Source organism: Diplotaxodon limnothrissa, linkage group LG20 (genome assembly GCF_057381915.1).
Source record: "Diplotaxodon limnothrissa isolate DT_005_m linkage group LG20, D_limnothrissa_male_GT1.1, whole genome shotgun sequence".
NCBI classification, from domain to species: domain Eukaryota; kingdom Metazoa; phylum Chordata; class Actinopteri; order Cichliformes; family Cichlidae; genus Diplotaxodon; species Diplotaxodon limnothrissa.
In genome coordinates, this window is record NC_140615.1 from 25,708,472 (window position 1) to 25,730,631 (window position 22,160).

Below are 22,160 nucleotides of genomic sequence, written 5' to 3' on the forward strand. Positions count from 1 at the left end.
ATGCACTTCTGTTCCATGATTAAATATTTCAAAAGCTTTGAAGGGCAGGTTAAGCGGGCTGGTATGTTCATTCATATCATTGTAAATGGGTGTCTCAAAATCCCCCAGGAGAGCTTAACCAGCCTGTATTCTTACCTTAATGCCACCGACAATACCCTGAAGCTATTTGAACACTGTGTTTACTTGTACAATCAGATAGACCATGGGAAGTCAGATAGACCCTGCGAGGGCCAGGATCTCTCTTGTGGGGAGTGGATTGTCGGCTATCTCGAGCTTCCATCTCAGAGTCTCAAACAGAGTTAAGAGAGTGCACGAGTGAGCTCGGCAACCATGCAGTATCTCTGGAATCACATAAAGACAACCTTGTGCTCTGCAATTTAGTGTGCAGCGCTCAGGTGCTTGTGCATGTCTCAACCAGAGGAAAAACAAAAGTATGACTGACATAATCATGTGTCAGAAGATTTATGGTCAGAGAGAGCAGAGGGGAGAGAAAAACTGGGAAGCGCATTTTCTTTCCCCACCTCCTCCTCCACCTTCAAATTATTGTCTTTAGTGCCGTCCACTTGTTTGAGTGAAATGTTGGAAACTGTTGAAACAGAATTGACTCTCTGAGCCGCGAGTTAATGAAAGCCTTGATTGAACTGCTCTTTATCTGTGAAATTGAATAATTTCCTTATTCATTGGTGGTATATTTTCACTAGTCATGCATCTTCTTTGTTTAGTGCGTAACCTGCTACAGACACGAAGACATACAGACAATCTAATCACTTTGTAAGCTGTGGGTTTGGGTTCATTATGCGAATTGGAGCAAAATCCTCAATTCAAGCGCCAGTTTCAACACATTTCTGTATCATCAAACAGATTTAAATTTTAGCCATAAATCTGATCACTGCTGTAGTCAAGCTTGATCTAATGATAAAACATAGAGCAGGATGGGTCTTGCTTAGATATATTTTAAAGGCTCGTTGCTGGCTTTGACGCTAATTGCTGGCTGGAGCTCAGTGCCGTGCTGCCCTGATCTATCGGGTCATGGGAGCAGATAGGGAAGCTGTGGCAGACCGCCAGCAATAACAAAGGGAGTGAGCCAGACTACTAACCATAAATCTGCAGCTACCACCAATTTCCAGCTCCCGCAGGTGATGGGTGAGCGTGTGTGTTTGTGTGTCTATGTGTGCGTGTTTATAAACAAAACTCCAAAGGGTAACACTACCCCACTTCAGAGCAACATGGATATTACACCTCTGAATATCTTGGCATGGGCCCGGTCCTGTTTATGGAGAAACACGGCTAAGAGTATAATTAGCAATTCAGTGATCCTGCAGGGTGTCTGACTTATCAAAGAAGGTGGTATTTTGTTCTTGTGACTCAACGAGTCTGAAGTGACTGTGGCCTCTGTGTGGTGGGGTTTTGCACCTGACTGGAAAACACTGCAGGTGGATTACCTGGAACAGTAGCTAAACTACACTGTTTGTTTTTAAAAAGGCGTGTTTTGATGTAAATAATAGCATCAAAGGCTTCACGGTGTAAATCTTCAAAATCCGCATTAGCAGAACCAAAGGGCACCTTGTAACTTTAGAGCGCCACATTCAAAGTATCCACACAAAGCTGGGATTTTTGCCCCTGTCATTCATGTTCGATCGCTCCAAGTGAAAGTAAATGGGGGACGCGTATAAAAAGGTCTCGGAGACGCAACTGTTTTGTTCCTGAGATAGTGGGATGTGCGTCTTGCACACAAAACCCCTAGTTTAGTTTTAACCAGAGCCTTCTGAGCAGCTGCCTTTTCTTATGCTGAGTCTTTTGTATCAATATTATGAAAGCTGAAATCCTTTGTCAGACAGAGACAAGCCCCTGTTATTATCCCTTCACGCCCTTTTCCCTTTATTCTAGGTAGATTATCACTGGCAATGACACATGATATGGCTAATCTACTGTAAATTAAACCTGAATTCTCATGTGTCTCCGTTTTTTTTTTTTTCACAAAGGAGGTAGGGGAAAGAAAAAAAAGTTTTTTCACAGAGAACATGCCCATTTGGACAGTCTCTAATTTACAGCACCGCTGAAAATTTTGTCAGTCAGTCCTTGGAGGGTACTGGGAGCAGGTTTTCCATCAACACCTTCGGGGCCACCTCCTCACTCCACTTCCAGGCCAATAAGAGTGGAATCTGGAACGACTGTGGGCTTTTGCATCGTTAACATTTCCCTGACACGCTGGCCGGCCTCTCTTGGAGACTACCCTGCATTTTCTCTGCAGCGCTGGAGTTGTTGTAGCAACTGGTGGCCCAGAAGTGAATGAAGCAGATGTGCGAGTCATCTATCACCTGACAGCTCCCACTCCCCCGACTGAGCAAGTCATCACTGTGACAGTCCGCCCAAGCAGTCTCATCAATTACCCCTGTACCCTACCATTAGCGGACAAACACTTTTCTTCTGAGGCACATTCAGCTCCTTCCCAGTGTGCGAGATGGGCCCTCAATTGAGCCTGAATAACTTTCCCCTCTCAAAGAACATCTCTGTTTCTGCTGAGCATCGCACACATTGTGCTAATTCTTGATTTATCGCCATGGTAACTGCGTGATATTAACAAACATATTTATTTTGTGATAATTATGTCAAACTGTTATGTTTATCTGGATGAAGTAAAAGCACTACCAGTTAAGGGATTCTTTTTTTTATGAGCAATTAAAGTAATTAGAGCCATAAATGTTCAACGGCTTCACTGCATCACTTTTTATGGCAACAATATGACAGCTAGGCTTCCTTTTCTTTAATTTACAGTTACTGATAAATTCACTAAGACATGCTGACTCATTCTGAGACATATCACAACTGTTCAAGTGTGTTTTATCCACATAAAGCTATTTCAGAACATTTCTTTATGGCATAATCGATAAAAAACCGATGTGTGAACAAGAAATAAGGGAACTCGTGTCTTGTAAGTGTTATTCTTTTCCTGTATTCCATCAGTAGTAGTCATGAAATGCAGTAAACACAGACATTTGAACACTTATAAACAGTCTCTATCTCTTACAATATACAACTATGGCAGCGACAACAGGGGCCAACTTACATATATCAGCTTCTTTTTTTCACGGGGGTATTAAAACAGACGTCGGGGTCAGAATGCGACCTTGAATATGCAAAATATATAAATAAAACATTCATATAAAAATAGGCTTTTACAAAATATACTCTATTAACCAATGCTTACCAAACATGGAAAGTGTGCCTGTGGTTTTTGTTTGTTTGTTTGTTTGTTTTTGATCAATGATTCCAGTTAAGCTAAATCAGCTTGAAGTGAGGTGGAGGTGCCGCTGAAGACGGTCAGTACAGCATACAAGTGCAGCCTTCTACCTCACGTTTCTAGACTAGCAGCAAACAGAGGGAAGACGAACTCATGAGAAGGTCAGAAGGTCAATTTGAGCAGCCTACAGCATTTTCATCTGGAACAACATTAGTCTACAGCAATACGGATTATTCCAGACAGATTCAATTCCAGTGTCTTAACCATGAACAAGGTTGGATTTCTTTATTAAACTCATGACACTTAGTTTTTGTTTTTTGTGTCCATATCGGACAAAATCAGTAGTTCTTTATAGAATAAATTAATATTAATTACTTTTCATTCTCTAAATACAAGTATGTTAAATATTCCAAATTGCTGCTTAATTTCATCTGTGCACAGGTGGCATTGGAATGACAGCAGTGTGTGCTGCCTGGCATAACGTCCACCATAATTTATCTGCATTGGCAAAGTCCAAGCAGTCAGCATGTCGGTACACGTCCATGTAGCTTAAAGTCTTGACATTTAATTTTAGAGACTCCCTTTGTGGTCACCCACTCGCATATGTCGGGCTACATTTTTTTTCCCCTTTAACAGTGGTTGTCACAATGCTTTGCCACTACATCCCAACGAGCAGTCCAAGAAGAGGGGTGAAGAGCTTTTGTGCAAAAGAATCATGGTGCCTCATTTTTAGCTTACTGTATATGCAGTACAGTAGTTCCTCATGATGTGTGTAAAGACTGTAAAAGCAGCCTCTTTTTTTCTTGTAAAGGTTGTCCGTTAAAACACAAAAAACAAGACCGCTCACATGCATACATCTCACACACGCACGCACAGACTCACACACACACCATCCAATAAATATTCTCATTTGCATGTGTACACCTCTGTCCTCTCGCTGCATGTGTTGCATTTCACATAGCAGCACCACAGGAACTTGCAGTTGCACTGCCAGACCCGGGAGTACTGGTGTGTGTTGTATCCCCGACCGCAGCACATCAAGTCGCAGCCGCTGATGTGTTGCATCATTGTCTTGTTACACACCCTTCCCTGTGTCCCCAGGCTCCCCGTGACGGGGTCCGCCTCACAGTAGTTAGGAGACTTGTCTATGTACACCAGCTCTGTATCCGTTGGCTTTCGGTAAGAGTACGGCTTCTTGATCTTGAGGAATTTAGGGCGCTTGTTGCGGCTGGCTTTGACTGGTTCCACGTGTACAGCGTGGGCATATTTCTCCTTGAGAATGTAGCCGAGCTCGCGGAACTTGGGAAGTGTAGTCCAGCAGGTTTTGGTTGTGCAGGAGCCCGAGACACCATGACACTTGCATTCCAGTCGCATGTTCTTCTCCAGCACCTAGACACAGAAAAGCAGCTTAGTAAGGTAGTAAACACACTCCAGTGATGACTATTTTACAATCAGTTCCTGTACTATAATGATGACTTCACTGGTCATATTAAAATCAATCAGAATTTGTGTGTAATTAAAATTGAAACTACACAGCAAATTCAAAAGTGTTAAATGTTTTGGTGTTAATAGTCTTCTTGCAAAAGTAGAGTTAATTTTACTCTAAGCAGAGTCACATTCTTTTAATGTAACTCTGAGGTGTAAAATGACAGTAGTTAAAATCGAGTGTTAAAAATGAGTGTTTCTCTGTCAAATCTGGAGGTGTTACAATGGAAACATTAACTCTTGACCTCTTAACTCTGAACTCCTACAGGGGCTATGACACCAATAGAGTAAATTCACAGACTCCGCCCCCAGCACGGCTCCAATCGAAGCTGAAGTGAAGCCGTTTCAGAACATTTTGCTCTACATATTTGAGTTGTTTGCCATGCTTGGTAAGTCATTTTTTCAAAGATTGTTTCAATTATTATTAGCTTTTACTTCTGTGGCTCTTTGGAGTTGAGACAAAGCTGTGTGAAAGGCATTAGCCATGTTGCTCGCTGATAGCATAATATTCTGTTTTAGCTAGCTGAAAGGTATTGTTTGCGGGCAAATACCACAGCCTTGAAAAAAGCTTGCATGTGAATTTTCAGTCAAACCTTTGGTCAAATACACCTAAAACAATGTCTAGAATGTGAAATATTGGTATAATGGTGCTACTTGAAGCCTGAAAATGATCGCCCATAAAAAAAAAAAGAGCGAACAGCAGTAGCTGACGTCCTGACTGGGTTCTACGTTAGCATAGATCCCTCCAGAGTTTTGTGCACACGGTTTAGGTAAAAATTAAAAAGGTTGAGGTTTTACATTTAGTTCAGTATTACCTGTTGCCTGTGTCTTTGTCTTTTGGGAAAATACTTTACACAAGTAATGACTCAAAGAGGATTCCTTTTTTTTTTTTTTTTTTACTGTGCTGCAATTGTTTACTGGATTATTTGTGCCATTAATTAGTGTCAACTAATTTTTATTCAATCTCCGCACAGGATATGCTTGTGAAGATGGAATATGGGGGAGAGCAGAAGTGCATTGAAGTTCCACAAAGGGATGAATGAAGGACATGCATATTGTATTGAAGAAATAAGTGATGAGAATGCTGTTATTTGCATTTACCATGTCAGACCTTTTGATAAACAAAATTCTAATGAAAGTGAGACCATGTACACTGTTACATCTTTCAGAAAATGTTTTGAAATTGTGGTGCACAGTTCAGAATAAATGTTTTTCAAAAACCATTGCATCTTTTTAGTAAATGTTTATTTCCAAAAGAAATTTCTAGAAGTTCAGAACAGTAAAATTCCCGCTTTTTAGAATGAATTAGAAGATAACTCTTACGTGGTTAAACTAAAATACTCTTTGAGAGTTAATATATAAACTCTTAACACCAAGTGTTAAATTATCAACTCCAGACAGATTTGGTGTTTAACACTAAATCAGAGTTAACGTACCAACTCTCCAAAAAGTTAAATTAACACTCTCTGGTGTGGACCCATATAGACACTTTAATAGTGTTGAAATCAAATCCGACAGTGTTAATTTGGACATGCTGGATTTGCTGTGTATGCTTGCATATCCTTACATAAAACTTTCAATCCATACTTCAACTTCAGTGAAAAACGTGCAGCTTATTAAACAATGTGACTGACAAATACAGTACGGCTAGGGATTAAATACAGCCCCACCACATAACAGTGTGGTACCATATACACAGAAGCCAAAATAATGTATCAGATTTCAGGCTCTGTGTGTGTAGTTACCACACACACCACACAAATGTCAAGAGCGACTCAACAAGGCGCCGAGTGACTGGGATTACGACTAAAGCCTCAACTGATGACAATAAGAAGTGCCATTGACTAAACTACAGTTTTCTTTAGCAACAAGGTCAATTGCAGTTTCCGTTTTTTTCTGAAATGCTAGGTGTTTGGTATGCGATACGGTCTCCTAAAGCCATTCGTGAGAAATTTACGTGTCTGTGTTCTTGACAAGTAAACTGTAAGGAGTAAAAACCCAAATACAGACGTGTGAACAAGGACCAAAAAGAACAAGTTTTCCCTGAGCAAACCACTTCATAAAAACATTGGCTTCACTCCCTAATCCATCACTTGTCCTGTGACCAACACTTGTGACAGCCATTGTGTGGACGTCTTCGACCAGGGAGCTGTGAACGCTGCTCCTGCTCAGTGTCACTGCTTTTGATTAGCATAAGTAAAGGAAAACAGAGAGTCTATTTATTTGCAGAAAGAATAGGAAATAAGTGAGACGGCTCAAAGTTTGAATCCACGAGTAGTCCTTTTCGTTGGGAGGCAGTTTAGCTGTCCAGAAAAGCCAATCTGAATTCACCGCCCTGAAATGGGTGCAGAAAATTATCTGCTTGGTACTATTGTGTTAGGAGGCTTTTCAGCCTCTGCGTTCAATGTGTCGGTTGTGGGAATCAGGCTCTTTTGGCAGAGTCAGAGAGGGAGAGAGGATATGGGTTAACTTGGGCAAAGCCTTAGCTGTTGGACACATTATTCCACTCAGTTTCCAACTTCTAGACCTACTGGAGTCTCTTTGTCATTCTGCAGCGTTATGCAACCATCCACACAAAAACACAGGCACAGAAAAAAGATTAAAATTAACATCTAATTAAAACTAACTCTAACAAAAACTGTCTAAAATCTAGTTTTCAATATAATATTGTTGGCTTCTATTATGTTTTCATGTTGTGATCATTTATGTTTTGCTTAGTTTGTTTGCTTGGGGTTGTTTTTGCATTTTATTGTGAATAAAAATATAATAAACTCTGAGAATTGACGTAAGCAGTGAATTTAACCTGTGCATTAGAAAGTACGCCTCCATAGAAGCAAATATTACCCAATGACAAGCAGCCCCAATCGCTAAACTGTAAACAGCCCCGAGCTGCATGTGCATGCACATTGCACCTGATGTGTGTTTGTGCGAACAGAGAAATTGTGGGTGGGGATTGTCATAAAGGTAACTGTATACTGTCCCAGTGGTGCAAAACATGAGGGGGACTGGGCTAATGCCTTTTTGTACTGTGTCAATCTGTTTTCAGTTCAGAGATCTGGGCTGTAATCAAACCCTGCCACTTAGACAGCTAAAAGCAATCTTTTATTCCACTCCTTGTTTAAGCTTGGTCCCACTGCTCAGTGCTTTGACTCACTCCTATCAAAGCATTACCAGCTTTAGACTACTTAAGATGAATTCACCATTATATTTAAGTATGGAAAAAAGGATGTGGAGATCGGAGCAGGACTTTTTCAAAGTCCTCTTGCTAATTACCTACCTTGCGTCCCACCTCGTTATTATGGAGGTTCATGAGTGTCCTTGCATTCTGTTTGACCTCCCGTGCGTCAATAAATACTTTGGAGAAGCCTAAGCCGTAGCTGATATCTGCTGAGCAGCCTCCCCACTTCCATCCTTGGTCTTTACTGTAGAAACCCTGCTTCTCCTTGTCACAGCTACAGTCACTCAGGTTACCCTGTGTACAGGCGGCTGTGATTGCATGGGCCACCCCTGCTGCGATGATGGCGTAGGTGAATGCAGCCTCTCTACTGCCTAGGGGAGCGGGGAAAAAAAGGTGATGAATACTATGATAATGATGTGTAATAATAAAATGTAGGCACACATTTAGATTTAATTAAGAGGGGAAGATTATAGTGTTTCTCCTTTACTATAAAAGAAATACCACAGAATGTAAGAGGTTGTTTAAATAGGAAAAAGAGGTCAATTATTAACAATATGTGTGCTTACATTACAGTCTTACTAACATATCGCTCAAGGGCTACAGTGTTTCGAAACCTGACCCGGAAACTGTCGTGCCCGTGAACCAAAATGTCTGCAGGCGTACCGTCAACAAAGCCGTATGAATAAGAGAGTTGTCGGCAAGGAAGGGCTATTGATCCACTTAGAAGCTGTCACATTCTGTGTAAACTCATAAGGCAGTCACATCAGAATCTTCATTCTGCCGTTATCTAGTTCCAGGCCCAGCTGACAAATCATTTACACACGCGAAAATATCGACAAATAACTAAAGGTTAATCTGAAACGGCTCAGACAGGAGTCAAAAGACAGAACCTGAAGCAAAGCTCCCAAGTCGAACGAGCTGAGAGACAGTCTAATATCGCTTTTAAATGTCTTATTTGAAACCTCAAGTGTAATGTAAACAAAGCAATTCAATGTTGAAATGTTCCCAATATGTATGTTAGCATTCTCAAACAAAATCAGCAAGTATGATGTTTTAGTTTCAGATCTATGATTCATTATAATGCAAACAGGAAACCCCTAAGTGTATCATCCATCATATCTATGTGTAAATAAACTCTTCTTGTTACTATTTGCTCATAACAAACATCATACCTTCTTTATGCTTCCTCCAGCCACCAAGTTCACTACGTAAAGCTGCCGTGTTTTTGATAAACAACTTGGATGTGAGCCCTTGCCATTGAAAAAAAAACCCCTCATATTGAGGCATCAATTATTTGGACGTTTTTATAGACTTGATGGGCTCAGAGCCAAAAAAAAAGGTGTGTCGGGGTAGTCAGTTCTGGGTGCACCGTTGTTAATTTTTCCCCTCCACTTCTGAGTGCATGGGTTTACCACAAGAGATGGTATGAATACTTCATAACCTTGTAATGACAGAAGGAAGATCTTTAAAAGAAAGTAGAAAAAAAATCAAAAACCTGTACGTGTTGAACTAGGAGTGCCAGTTTACTCACACTTCAGCCTCTCACTATGCAGTCTCTTTGTATGTTCCTCATCTCAGACTAGTGCAACTACAAAGTTCAAGTGCAAACATAGCCGAGGTCTAAACTGTCTCAAATCTAGTGCACGTTGCGTCAACATTGTGTCAGTCACCCTGCTCATTCATTTCCAATTGTTGCTTCCAGAACAATAGCAAGCTACACAGCTCCACTCAGCCCAGGGATCAACAATGGTTTTCATTTACAACCATTCATCTTCTAAGCTAAATCTGATCAGTGAAACCAATCTATTTGGTACGGCTGTCCAAGCAATAGAGTTAAACTCCTCTTTTGGACACACAGACCAAAACTCTGGATTGGCTAAAAGCGCTCATTCAAAAGGGGACAGACTGTCAAGTGCATTGTTTTCATTTTAGAAGCATGAAGAGATAAACTTTTCTTTCCAAAGCAGCAGCCTCCAACAGCTGGCCCAAGCTACTAACCATTGTGCATAGGGCTATTTGTGATTTTTAAATTTTATTATCTTTAGCTGGGGATGGAACAAAAACATATTTCATGTTTTTTAATGCTAGGTAAAAAGTTTGACAAAGCCACCTCTGTTGTTCTAAGCCTTCCACTACCTGTAGCCATAAAGGCATCATAAGATAAAATGCCTTTAGTCTTGAGCAAACACTTTCCTTTCCACTATCTAATAATCTTTAATCCATTTTAGCAAACAAGCCACAAAACTTCAAAGATAATTGAGCATCCCCTGGAGGGAGTTCATCCCTCTTTACAGGAAACTTTATTCCAGCTGCAGGAACTCGATTTGGATTTATTTGTTTCTCTTATTTAGTACTTTCATGTCTTGCTTTCCTCTTGGCTATTCCTCACTGTAACTTATACCCGTGGTAAGACCGACATCCTTACAGTGAGAGCCACCCATCACTAGAAGGATAAAGACCAGTGGAAATGTGCCTCTAGAGACTCTAGGGGCTGAAAAGAAAAGCTGCCAACAGTGGCAAGAGTTTTGTTACCATGCTGGACTCAGATACCTCGGAGAGCCCTACTCATTGAAACGTGGGGCGCAAGACTAACCCAGATGTGAATGACTCCTGATAGTATAAATCCAACAATGTATTAATGAAAAACAGATGATTTTTCATATTTATGATGTGCAGGTGCTTGACTGGTGACAGTGAACACACACACACATATGTGATGCATGTCAATTTTTGGAGGTAAATCATAAAAAGAGCCAAATGCAAAGGCTGTTTTACGCACAATGCGCAAAGGTGGTTAATACACTGTGTTTGCTGTTGGGAGGAAAACTAAAGTTTCAGAGAGAAGGCTAAGCAAACGTTAACAGACAGCAACATACCCACTTTCAACTCTTTTCCGAAGACAGTCCTTTCTCCAAGCGCAGAGCAGTTCCAGCGCCCGTTTTTGAACTGAAACTGACACTCGTTGATGCCCATTTGGGCTCCCTCTCCGATGACGATAATGGCATCGGGGCGACTCTGGCAGATAATCCGTTGTCTTGGGGCCAAACCCGGGATCTTGTTACAGATTATACTCGCACCTAGGGCCACCACCGATGAGAAACCACTGTAAACGGAAGATGGATATGACTGAGAAAGCAGCCATCAGCTTCTTAGCTTTGTTAGCTTAATTTTAATTTTACATAACAGTCTAAAAACAGATGCACCCCGAGTTCCTGTTTGGTGTTATAAATTGGTGTAATACTCCAAGCATTTAACACGTCCGTGTGGATTAAATATGCTTTTACTATGTAATTCCAAATCAAGAGGAGATGGAATCAACATAATTGTTTGTTTTTCTTTACAATAGATTCTATCATATGTGCGAGCTCAGGTGCACCGCAAGAGTATTTCTGAAACTTACCTACAGTAGCCTACAGTTTCATATCATTTGAACTATTATGAATGTATGCGTTTTATGATCATTAAGGCATAATAAAGAAAGCGTGATTCACTTATAAGAGCAACTGCCATGTAAGTCCACGCTCCTCGCTGGCTTTATTTATTCAACTGCGTGCTTCTACCTGCTTTTGAGGAAATACGGGGCTCAGGAGTGGTTTCTGAAGGACCGACAGCATTTAAAAATCCGCCAGTCCTCAGCTTTTAAAGTCTTTTGTGTTGTGACTGACTTACGGCAACTGATGAGAACTCAAATGAACGCTGCTCACCCGATTTTCAAGTAAACAATTCCCAGGCAAAGTAAAACTCTTAAAATCCAGCGTCGTGTTCTCCGACTCATTTCGGCCCAGCTCTCAGTTTCATGCAACGATTCGTGGAGCTGATTAATCACTCGGTTCCCTTACGCTCCGGTCGATCACGACTCAGGTAACTCCAGAGGAAGTCCAAAGTGACGAAAAGCATAAAAAAGAGCAGCAGATGTTTCGGTACTTTTATAAATCACCGACTAGGGTATCATCCAAAAATCCCATTACGTGGCCCCTATCGCCGGGCCCTCTTGTCATTGCGAGGGTGTCACAGGTAACTCTTGGGGTGAGCAAGTGCGATTATCTCTGTCTCACAGTTCCTCTACTACCCGCAGGTCTTGGATATTTATCTGCTTCATCTATCTGGGGCGTGTTCATAGGAGCCATGGGGCCCTGCTGAAGAATCCCGCCAGGGCTGAATCTCAACAGAAACACTCACACACACACGCTTTCAAGCCTGCACACTCCTCTCTTCTTCATTCACCTTGGCTGATTAGGGTTTACCTAAAGGGCGATATTAATAACTCAACGCGTTAACTCATTTTAAAGCCTTCTACTTTTATTTTGCCCAGGTTAACATTTTTGGATCACTGCATTTAACTATGTTTATGTCACACTTTCCAAAAAGAAGAGGAGCAAAGTAAAAAGAAGAATATTTAACGATCCTGATTAAAGCCAAGATCAGATTTTTAAACCGATTAGAGAATCTGATTGAAGAGTAGCCCACTCTCTCAACTCTTTTTGACAACCCCCGGTTAAATTACGCCTTTATTGAATTTTGTATGTGGATTTATGTTGTTTTTTTTAAACCCAAAAGTAGAATTCGCCGGTCTCTTGTCCACGCACAATGCGTCTGGTGCGCGCAAACTGTTGTGCGTCTCCGTCCCAGACTCTGTGGATCGCCTGTCTTTGATGATGGCGACATCTGGTGGTGCAGCGAGGACACTGCGGGTTAAAGCGAACTCTCCCTCCTTGTCCCTGGATTCCTTCCGTAGCTTACCCGTTTGCTGTCGCACTTTCTCTGTAACTTACTGAGGAGAAAAAATAAAGGCAGTCTCTGCGGGAATATCTGTTTAACGCCGTATCGATGCCACCATGGACTCCTGTGAACCGCAGCTAATCGATGACTGCCTGATTCAAATTTTTACATTTCTTACCCAGGAAGATTTAATTAATGTTTCAAGTGTGTGTAAGGTAAGGAGTGTCCACCATGCGGAAGTAGCGCCAAAATAACAAAAATTGTGACTTGTGTCTGATTGCAAATCTGTATTTCAGGATTGGCATGAAGCTGCAGAGACTCCTTGGTTATGGAGGTGATTTGTTTGCCAGTTTTATAACATAAAGCGTGATATTAAAAGTCGATGGGCGTGGAAATCGTGATAACGCGCATGTAAACATTGGACTGTGTGCTCTCCTCAGGAGGATGTGTCTGCAGCGCTGGGGTTTCTGTAACCTCGCAGTCTTGGGGAGTGAACAGGCGAATCACTCCTGGAAGAGATACTTCCTGCGACGATCCCACTTGGAGAAGAACATGACGAAAGGTCGCACAGGAGGCTATACCTGCAAAAGCCTCAGGGGGCACACAGGTGTGGTCTGTATGTGTGTGCGCGTCACTGGAGTCTCCTTTACATCATTGTTAGTATAGTTAACTAGAACTAAACTAAAAGAAGGAGGGCAAAATATTTTAGCTAACAACAATTTTTTTAAAAAAAGAAAGAAAGTGGAGTAAATGAATAAATATCAGGAATCAACTTTAAACACTGAAAAATGAAATTAAGCTGAAAAGGAAATAAATAAACGTAAAATAATCTTGTATTAATCTTGACTGCTGAGGAAAATGTCCGTGCCTTTTACATGCTCAATGCAATAAAAATAGAAACAAACTCTGAGTATAGTGACAGCCAGGATTGTCAATCACTTCAAACTTACCAATCTCAGCCTGGAAAGGATCAAACTCTTACAGTTGGAGTACAACTATAAAGATTATACAGTGCAGTATCTCATATATGAGAACCTTGGTGTAAAAGGGAGAAAGTGTCATTAATGGATGGGGTAAGAAGTAATTACAGATAATCCAGTAACCACCACAGCTGGAAAAGCTCCCTTGTAGCGCTCAGTCCTGCATCAGAGCAGCGAGCCCGCGGATGATGCTGAGGATTTTCCTCTCAGACACCTCCGCCACAGGCTCAAGTTCCACCCCCAGAAGATGACCAGCCTTCCTGGTCATCTGGATCAGTTTGCTGGCACAGCTGCTTTCACCCCGCTGCCCCGGCATACTGCTGCATTAAAAAAAAGTAAACGTAACAACATACTTGCCACCATGGAGTGACAGAATATACACAACTCTGCAGATTGTGAGAATGTTATTAAAACATACAGTTTATAATTATCTTTATTTGTCAACAAAATAGGCACAAAGAAGTCGACAGTTAATCACACATTTGTGACGTAAAACCCGTTATGAGCTTATTATTAAATCTACCCCTAAAGACAAAAATACTCAAACTTTGTTTATTTAAAAAAAAAATTAAACTGCGAAACGCAAATTAGCAACTGATCTGTAGAAACTAACTTAACTCAAACTAAAAATAAAACCAAAATTAAAATAAGTTAAAAAAAATAGCAAAACAAAAATGTGACAATTCAGGCTTGCATGCCGTTCTTTATGTCTATTTTCTTTGTCTGTGGTCTGTTTTCCTTTCCATCAGGCCAGGTTGTGGGGTTTGTTTACCTAAAGGCAATTTCAAGCCAGCTTCCAGATTTCTGGAGCCACAACGCCACAGTCTGCAGTGCTTCTTCTGATGGGACGGTCCGAGCATGGAACATCCAAAACGTCAGTGCTAGAAGTATCTGCACCATTGCAAAGTAGTGTCTTATTTTTATCTGCTTAACATAAATTGTGCATTCAGCTAGATAAATATCGCCTTTGCTTTAAACTTCTGACTTAAATTGAATTTCTGACAGGAAACATATCAAATCTGAACATTATGTGTCAAATCCTGGTCTTTTCTGTCCGTACTGAAGCTTGGAGGATACATTTCTAATAAGTCATGAGGTTTTTTTGTTTGTTTTTTAGATCTTCAGTGCCACAAAGTTAACGCAGAAATACTACACGTGCTGTACTGTTCTGTAACAGTATATATCTTTATTGCTGAGCCAAAATCTCTCCGACGGTTCTCCTGTATTGTTTGAAAGTCTTCTGGGAGAAATGTTTGTCACTTAGGCAGTAACACACAGTTGCACCCTTTTTTTTCTCAGGGTGAGCCCCTGTGGTGTAGTCCTGTACAGAGTCCTCTGATGAAGATTTTAAGTGATGAACAGCATGAAGTTGTGATCACAGCAGATTCTCAGGGCCTGATTAAGACCTGGCAAGGCCAAACTGGCCAGGAGTTGGCCTCCTTTTCTACTTCCTCATCACACTGTACACTGCTACAGTACAACATAGACAATGATTGGTTTCTAACCGTAAGTAACCACAGCATTTCTAAGTTTCTTATTAGAAAATGAAATACAATCATTTTAAAGTAAGATTTATTATATTGCCTTCCAGGTTGGAACTGGTCAGGGATCTGTGTGTACACTAGCAGGTCCTTCGTTGACTAAAAAGTCCAGTATTATAGTGTATGACACCTTTAGTGTCAACATACTCCTCGCTTCACCTGACAAGAAATGGATCACAGCTGGAACTACGGAGAATAACGATTTTTTTCCAAAGGTATTTGTTTATATTGTCTTCAGCGGCTCTGCTGTACGCTGATTATTTTACCACATTACCTCTGTATAAGTGACTCATGTAGAAAATATATGTTGCACAGTTGGAGTAGTCAAAAGCATTTATAGATATAGAGTTCTGCATTTTGTGTTTTGTTTTTTTTTCTGCTAGGTGTTTTACACTGAGAGTTTGACCTCTCCGTCGGAGGATGAAGAGCCCCTTTGCCAGTCTGTGCCAGTCATTGGGTGCCGGGCTGCTGTCTTCATACCCACCCAGCCTGCCAGACTGGCTGTCCTTCACCACAACGACCTCGAACACAAAAATGATATAACCATCTTTGATATCATCATGAAAAAGACTAAGTACAAATCCGAGATCATAGGTGAGGACTCAGATATGTGCACACTAACTAGTAAAAGTCAGACTTTAAAACACAAAAAGGAAAACTCTTTACAGCCACTGCAGGTACTTGAACATATGCAGTTTGATGTATTTGTCGTTTTGAGTTTTGCTTACTTCCTCGAATAATAAAAATTCCATGATTTCAACACATATATAAGATAAGTAAATTAGAATAAAGTGTTAAAGAAAACTGTGTATCTACGTTTGTTTCTGAACACAATATTGGTGAGTGATGTTTCAGGGACAAAAAAGCCCGACATGCCAAGTACAGCACTCACTGCAACTTTGAAATACCAGAAAGCAGCGCACCCACAGATCTGTTTTAAAGGCGGTTTTTCAACTGGAAAAAATGATGTACCAGTCTTATTGCTGTAATTTTAGATCCACATGTTAAGCCTAGACTTTCTTATATTTTCTTAAATATTTGCCTTGTACAAGTGTAATCTGAGTCTCCTTTACATTTTAGTCCAGCAGGTCGAGTCTTTCCCCTTGACACTGAATGCCTTGTCCTCAAACATCCTCCTAGCAGCCAAGGATAGCAACTGCATAGTGCTGGCAGCTGGTGAACAACTATGGGTTTACTCACTGAAAGGAGTCATGCTTGCTAGCTTTAAAGAACATACTCTGCCAATCTCTTCCATATGTGTGGTAGGCTGTTTCCTCATTTGGAATTCAGAGACATTCCCATTAGCTGCTGAAATTCTTGATTTACATAATACCATTTTTGTGAAAAGTTCACAATATTAGTGCCTGTAAATGATCGGTTTATGTTGTTTTCATGTTGCAGGACAGTTTTCGTGTTGTAACAGCATCCAAGGACCTTTCCTTACGAGTGCTAACCTGGAAAAATGACAGAGACTATGGGTTGACACTGGAGAGCCGATACCACTTACTGGGAGGCTCTCACACAATGTCCAGGTACTGTAAGCTGTGGTCTTTTAGTATCCCTTCTGTATCAACACTATCCATGCCATTTTATCATCAATAATTACTGAAAACAAGCATGTCTTTGACATTATGACCTGAGTATCACATAATATTTACACCATACTCTGTTCCAGAGGGTTTACTCACGTCGCCTGTGACTACTCCAGCATTGTGGCATCGGTTGAAGGGAATGATGGAAAAGATGTCCTAAAAGCTTATTCCTTCAATGCCTGAGCATCACAGCCTCACAAAAGTGCCTGCATTTAGTTTGCACCACTCACTAGAGGGATCAACATTTCTTTTTTTGTTATATGCATTTTCTTTGGTAGCACTATGCTTATAATATAAATGAAAGTAATACAGTTAAGGATCCCTGTGGTACTTATGAGAAAGGCATCAGTAGTATTGTGTTGTGAGAAGTCTGTATAAGTGTAAGATTTGTGTTTGAGCGCTACGCTTTTAGAGCTGAGGTATGTGTTGAATGTGACCAGGCTTACGGCCCAGCATACTTAAAGAATACAGTATTCTCATCAGCTGTTTTTCACTATGTTATTTGGAATCTACTGAGGCAGGTTAACATATAAATGTTTATATTACACATTAAACAACTTTGACACAAGGCACAAAAGCATCCTTGTCTTTCCACAGTGTCAGTGCACCAAACATAGATTAGTGGCTATATATTATGTTACAGGGAAGGGAGACGTGGGCGTCTCATCTGCTTCTACTGCAGATCTCATGTCCTCAAGAATACACCTTAAGACTCTGATCATGGACTCGTACACTTTGCTGCTGTCCTCTGAATTAATATCCACCTGTTAAAACACAAACGTGATTCTTGAGTTGTCAGAACAAACTAGAAGCCGTACATGAACTGAATTATTCAATTGATCACAAGTGATTCAGTGTGTTGGTTTTTGTTACCCAGGTGAAAGCCTTGATAGTACGATTCAGGAATGTATTTTCAATCTCCTCTGGTATTTTCAGCATGTGAGCCATGCAATCCAATATGCATGTTAATGTTTCTTTAGGGGCCTAAGAGAAGATGACAAAGAGGATTACACTAAACACTTTGGAGCAATTTAATGTGATACTGCTTTTGTATTAAATCTTAAACTGCACACACTGACCTGATCGAGTGTGTTTAGGATCGTTTGAGCATCCGTCTCGTCGGGGTTCAGGGCTTTGGCATCCTGAATAGAGATGACTGGCTCTTTAAGCTGCTCTAGCCACGCCCACATGAGTCCAGTGAGGATGAAGGGATCTCGCTCCATGCACAGCCTTTCCCATGCACCTCCTTGATTTAGCTCTGCCTGCATACGTGAATACACGTGTTTCTGTATTAATCCATTTCAAGATTGAGTGGGTTTCTGTTATTCTATCATTATTATTACTATTTTGTCACACAGGAAAAAACTATACATGGCAAAGACAAAAATGCTTTGGGAGTGGCTTTGAACAACACTCCATGCAGGTGTGGCTGTGAACTGCATACAGACAAAGCATTGTGGAACTAAGCTTTCTTTTTCTGCTATCACCACTCTAATACTAATGTGAGTTAAATACCTGCCAAGTCAAAACTTTTCTGTTGTGTTCCTCATGCCCATCGACAAAAAGGTCCACTGCCAGAGCTTGTGCCACAAGCAATCTCCTGGAATCCAGGGACAACTCTGACTGCAGGGTGATAAATGGCACCTCTGATTGTTCCTCTTTACCTTGAGATTTCACCCCATTCATTCCTAGCTCGTCCCTCTGCTCAGCCTTCCATCTGGACAATATGCTACCCTTTTTGGTAGGTTCATTGTTTCCTACTGACTCGCTACGTTGGATTGTTTTCCTCTTCACTTTCTTCAGCAGAATGGCTCCATCTTTTTGGTTTTCCTCATTCTTAACGCACCAAAGTGAGCCTGTTGAGTTGTGGGAGGTATCGGATGTGTTGCTACTACAACCATGAGACTGGGAAGCGGGGAACTCAGATAGGCAAATGAACATTTCAATATTGTTCTGTGACAGGGAGGTCAGAGGATGCGTGAGAAGGTTCAGCTCTGACCCCAACCGTCTCAAGTCGGACTCACTGTAGCTCAGACTTTTACGATGGTAGAAGATGGGGGGCTCGTTAAAATGTCTTGGTAAAGTGGGTGAACCTGGTAAGCGGGGTTCCTTTATATCAATATCCATCTTCTCGATAATGCTGAGACACATTTCAATGTCATGGATATCAGGGGCCTCCAGAATATCTTCCTCAATCACCTGTCGATTCTCTGCAATGTCCAGCAGCAGCCTAGACACTAACTTAACAATCTTTGGCAGGTGCCTCAACTCCTTCCTCTCATAGCCATGCAGCATATGTCTCTGACGGTTCAGGTACTGGGACAGAGTAACTGGATTGGATCGAGGCTCAGCACAGGAAAACACACTCCTTAAGGGGTTAAGGAATTGAACAAATTGTCTGACACAACGCAGCTGACCTCGGGTTTGGATGGAATTAGGGCGTTTGGCACGTACATATAAAATAGCCTGGTTGGCTGTCATTCTAGTAGCATAGGCCAAAAAACATGCTATCAGAACACCTGGAGGGTCAGAAAAGACATTTTGTTACCTCTGTGTAGTGTGCAGATGAAAGATTTTACCATTTCAAACAGATTTTATAGGAAACTACACGCAAAGCTACCTGTTCTGCCGAGACCAGCGTGACAGTGGATCGCTATTTTTCCCTCTTGCAGCGCAAAGGCCATGACCTTCACCATGTCCAGCACAGTGCTGAGGCTGGCCACGCCATAGTCACTCCAACCAAAATTATAGAAATAAACTGAAATTGCAAAATGTTTTTGGTTAAATTTACTGAACTCTACACTGCTGAATCAGGAATTTCATAAAGCACTTACTGTTATTTTCCATGAAGACCTCAGGGAGGTATGAAAACCCACTCTGTAGCTCCAGTGGATTGCCACAGCTAGCATGTTCACCAGGGATCTGCAAGTTGATCACTGTTTTAATACCATTCCTTCACATACACACACACACACACACAGAGATAGAGAACACTTCATTAGTCTTATTTTATCTGAGCATTCTCAGATAGACGTTGAAAACTGCTGACCGCAAAGTTTCATATACCTTCTGAACTGATCAATAATGTTATACTTCTCAATGATTTCTGTTGAAGGTCTGGACATGGCAAGAAGGTGATCAGTAATCCTACAACAACAGTGGAGTGTATGTTACATAGCAGCCACCTTTCTCAGTTTACCTAACAGGACTTCAAAGAGACATTAAAATTGAAAACATCAAACTCAAACAGAGAATTCTGGTAAATTAACTACTGAAGCACAAAGATTGCCTACCAGGATGAGTAGAGGCCCCTAATGGCCTGTTGGTCATCACTCCAATAACTTGGATTGTCATACTTGCAGGCTTGACCTCCACAACCGATTGAGCACTGCATATGCCCAGGGACAACATAACGTATGGCTTCTCCTACCATTGTGTACTTTGATCTGGGGGCTCTGACTGCAGTTATTATAGAAAAATAAAAGGGAAAATAATAAAAAATATATAATATCACACATTCATTTCTTTTAAGCTTCCTTTGCTTAAATCTGTTCTCTAAATGTAAATCAGAGTTATTTGATTAGAGATTTGATTAGCGATAGTGTCAAAATCCTTTAAGAAGTCTCAAATACACAACTGTTGCACAGCACAGAGATTGTCAAATGTAGGCTGTACTGTAACACCTAAATAGTTAAGATCATCAGTGCTCACTTATAAGTGTTTAATCCTTGTTTGGCATTGCAAGTTATCAGCGCGTTGCAGTAAAAATAGCTACTGTTCTGGCATGACTTTGATGTGGCTTTATTGGTGAAGTAAAAATACAACTGTAGCTCATCAGTTAATAACATTTTAGTTATTAAACTGAAGGGTTTGCAGCATTTGTACTATACTTACTGTATTCCATCAGAAATCCACCTCTTGTCTTTGCATGGGATGCCATATGAACAGTCACTTAGGCTGACGGTCATAGCAGAGCCTTGATCATGGATTCTAGAAAAATGTATCTCATAAATAACTGGATGTCAAAACTCATAATCATGTATGACTGATACTGAGAGAACAAAATATTTTTAGATGTAACATGTTACAGAGAACTGTTTTCAGCAACAGTCAAAGATCAACATCATAAGTCACTTGCAGTCAAATGTAAAGCATATTAAACAGTTTCAAAGGATTTACCATCAGCCATTGTTAGCTTTTTCTCCCCCTTTTACCTCATCATATTACAGAATTTATTCTTACCCCTTAAAACCAGCATGCAGAAGAACCAAATGTCAAACAGCTTCAATCAATCGAACAATGAAAACTAAGTAAATAAAAAGAAAAATATTAAATCAGTTATTTACCTTCAGCAGTTGACTCACGAACAAATAGTGCCACCATTTCTGACATCAACCTCAACAGCTCTGACTGGCATCTTTCCATCTTTCCATCCCCGGCTCTGCGTAAAGTCAATCCTGTGGCCTTACTTTATTTGATTCGTCGCAGATTATCTCCTGTGGGGGCAATACAAGTTCCCCTCGATCCTGTGTGCTCCTTTGTGAGAATCTATCTATCCCACCAGACCGGGAATAAATAAATATGTGATATGTTTTGAAAAGAAGCAGAGATTGTGTCCCAACTAGTTACGTGTACAAGATCCTTAGCCTGAATGTAAGGATATTCTTGACTCCTCCCAGATTAGACTACTAATCTTATCAGGAACGGGTATAAAAGAGAGCCTCTACTCCTCAACAGAACACTAGCCACATTTGCATTGCCTTCTAATGATCTAATGCAAATTTTGCTTTTTAGTACACACATAATATTCTCGTAACACCTGACCAAACTGGATTGCACTATGTAGACTATGCATTTTATTAACTATAAGAACATTTTTAGATGTGAACAGACATAAAGAGATTTCTAATATCAGTACACTTAAGCTTCCAAACTCTGCTGTGACAAATAGTAGGATCATAGTGGCATAGCAAGTTGGTAAAATCTTATTGGCTTATCTTGCTAAAGCTGGTTAGCTTCAGGTTAGAGAGGAGAGATCAGTTTATTGTGTGAAGCTTTTCAAGAGACTGCAAAGGCAACAATCTCAATTTAATGTAAAATGCTGCTGTTCATATCACAGTCAAATGTGACTAAAACATTATTGACTTGATTATATCTAAACTAAAATTGTTTATTGTGTGAAGTGGGTTTTAAAATTTTCAGCATATATTAATGCACCACTGTCATTCAAATGGCTGCATCAGTGTGCATAAACACTCTATTTTCACAAGGTTTTATATTACTTTTTACTATTTTCTTTGTGTTTATGTGAGTAAATAAACAATACGAGTAATGAGTAATATTTTAAATAACATCTAAAAATGCATTTTTCAATTTTCTGTTACTCCAATACACCAAATCCACCTGTGCGGTCTTGAGCATGTG

At 40.6% G+C, this 22,160-nt stretch overlaps 3 protein-coding genes across 3 annotated transcripts; 1 reads left to right on the forward strand and 2 right to left on the reverse strand.

Moving 5' to 3' along the window:
• Positions 1–4,147: 4,147 nt before the first annotated feature.
• On the reverse strand, positions 4,148–11,679 carry LOC146611015 (protein Wnt-7a). Its single transcript, XM_085345330.1, has 4 exons — positions 11,609–11,679; positions 10,781–11,007; positions 8,004–8,275; positions 4,148–4,630 (listed from the first exon to the last, which is right to left on the reverse strand). The coding sequence occupies exons 1-4, from the start codon at positions 11,677–11,679 to the stop codon at positions 4,148–4,150; spliced, it is 1,053 nt and encodes a 350-aa protein (XP_085201456.1).
• Positions 11,680–12,643: 964 nt separating this feature from the next.
• fbxw12 (F-box and WD repeat domain containing 12) lies at positions 12,644–17,346 on the forward strand. Its single transcript, XM_085345329.1, has 10 exons — positions 12,644–12,838; positions 12,920–12,957; positions 13,064–13,230; positions 14,353–14,477; positions 14,903–15,109; positions 15,195–15,359; positions 15,528–15,738; positions 16,225–16,406; positions 16,546–16,676; positions 16,820–17,346. Exons 1-10 carry the CDS (start codon positions 12,740–12,742, stop codon positions 16,917–16,919), a joined length of 1,425 nt encoding a protein of 474 aa, XP_085201455.1. The 5' UTR covers positions 12,644–12,739; the 3' UTR covers positions 16,920–17,346.
• Positions 17,347–17,368: 22 nt separating this feature from the next.
• Positions 17,369–20,676, reverse strand: ptpdc1b (protein tyrosine phosphatase domain containing 1b). The gene is made up of 9 exons (XM_085345331.1): positions 20,631–20,676; positions 20,030–20,195; positions 19,803–19,883; positions 19,571–19,689; positions 19,357–19,494; positions 18,252–19,255; positions 17,816–17,998; positions 17,610–17,720; positions 17,369–17,500 (listed from the first exon to the last, which is right to left on the reverse strand). Exons 1-9 carry the CDS (start codon positions 20,674–20,676, stop codon positions 17,369–17,371), a joined length of 1,980 nt encoding a protein of 659 aa, XP_085201457.1.
• Positions 20,677–22,160: the final 1,484 nt, after the last annotated feature.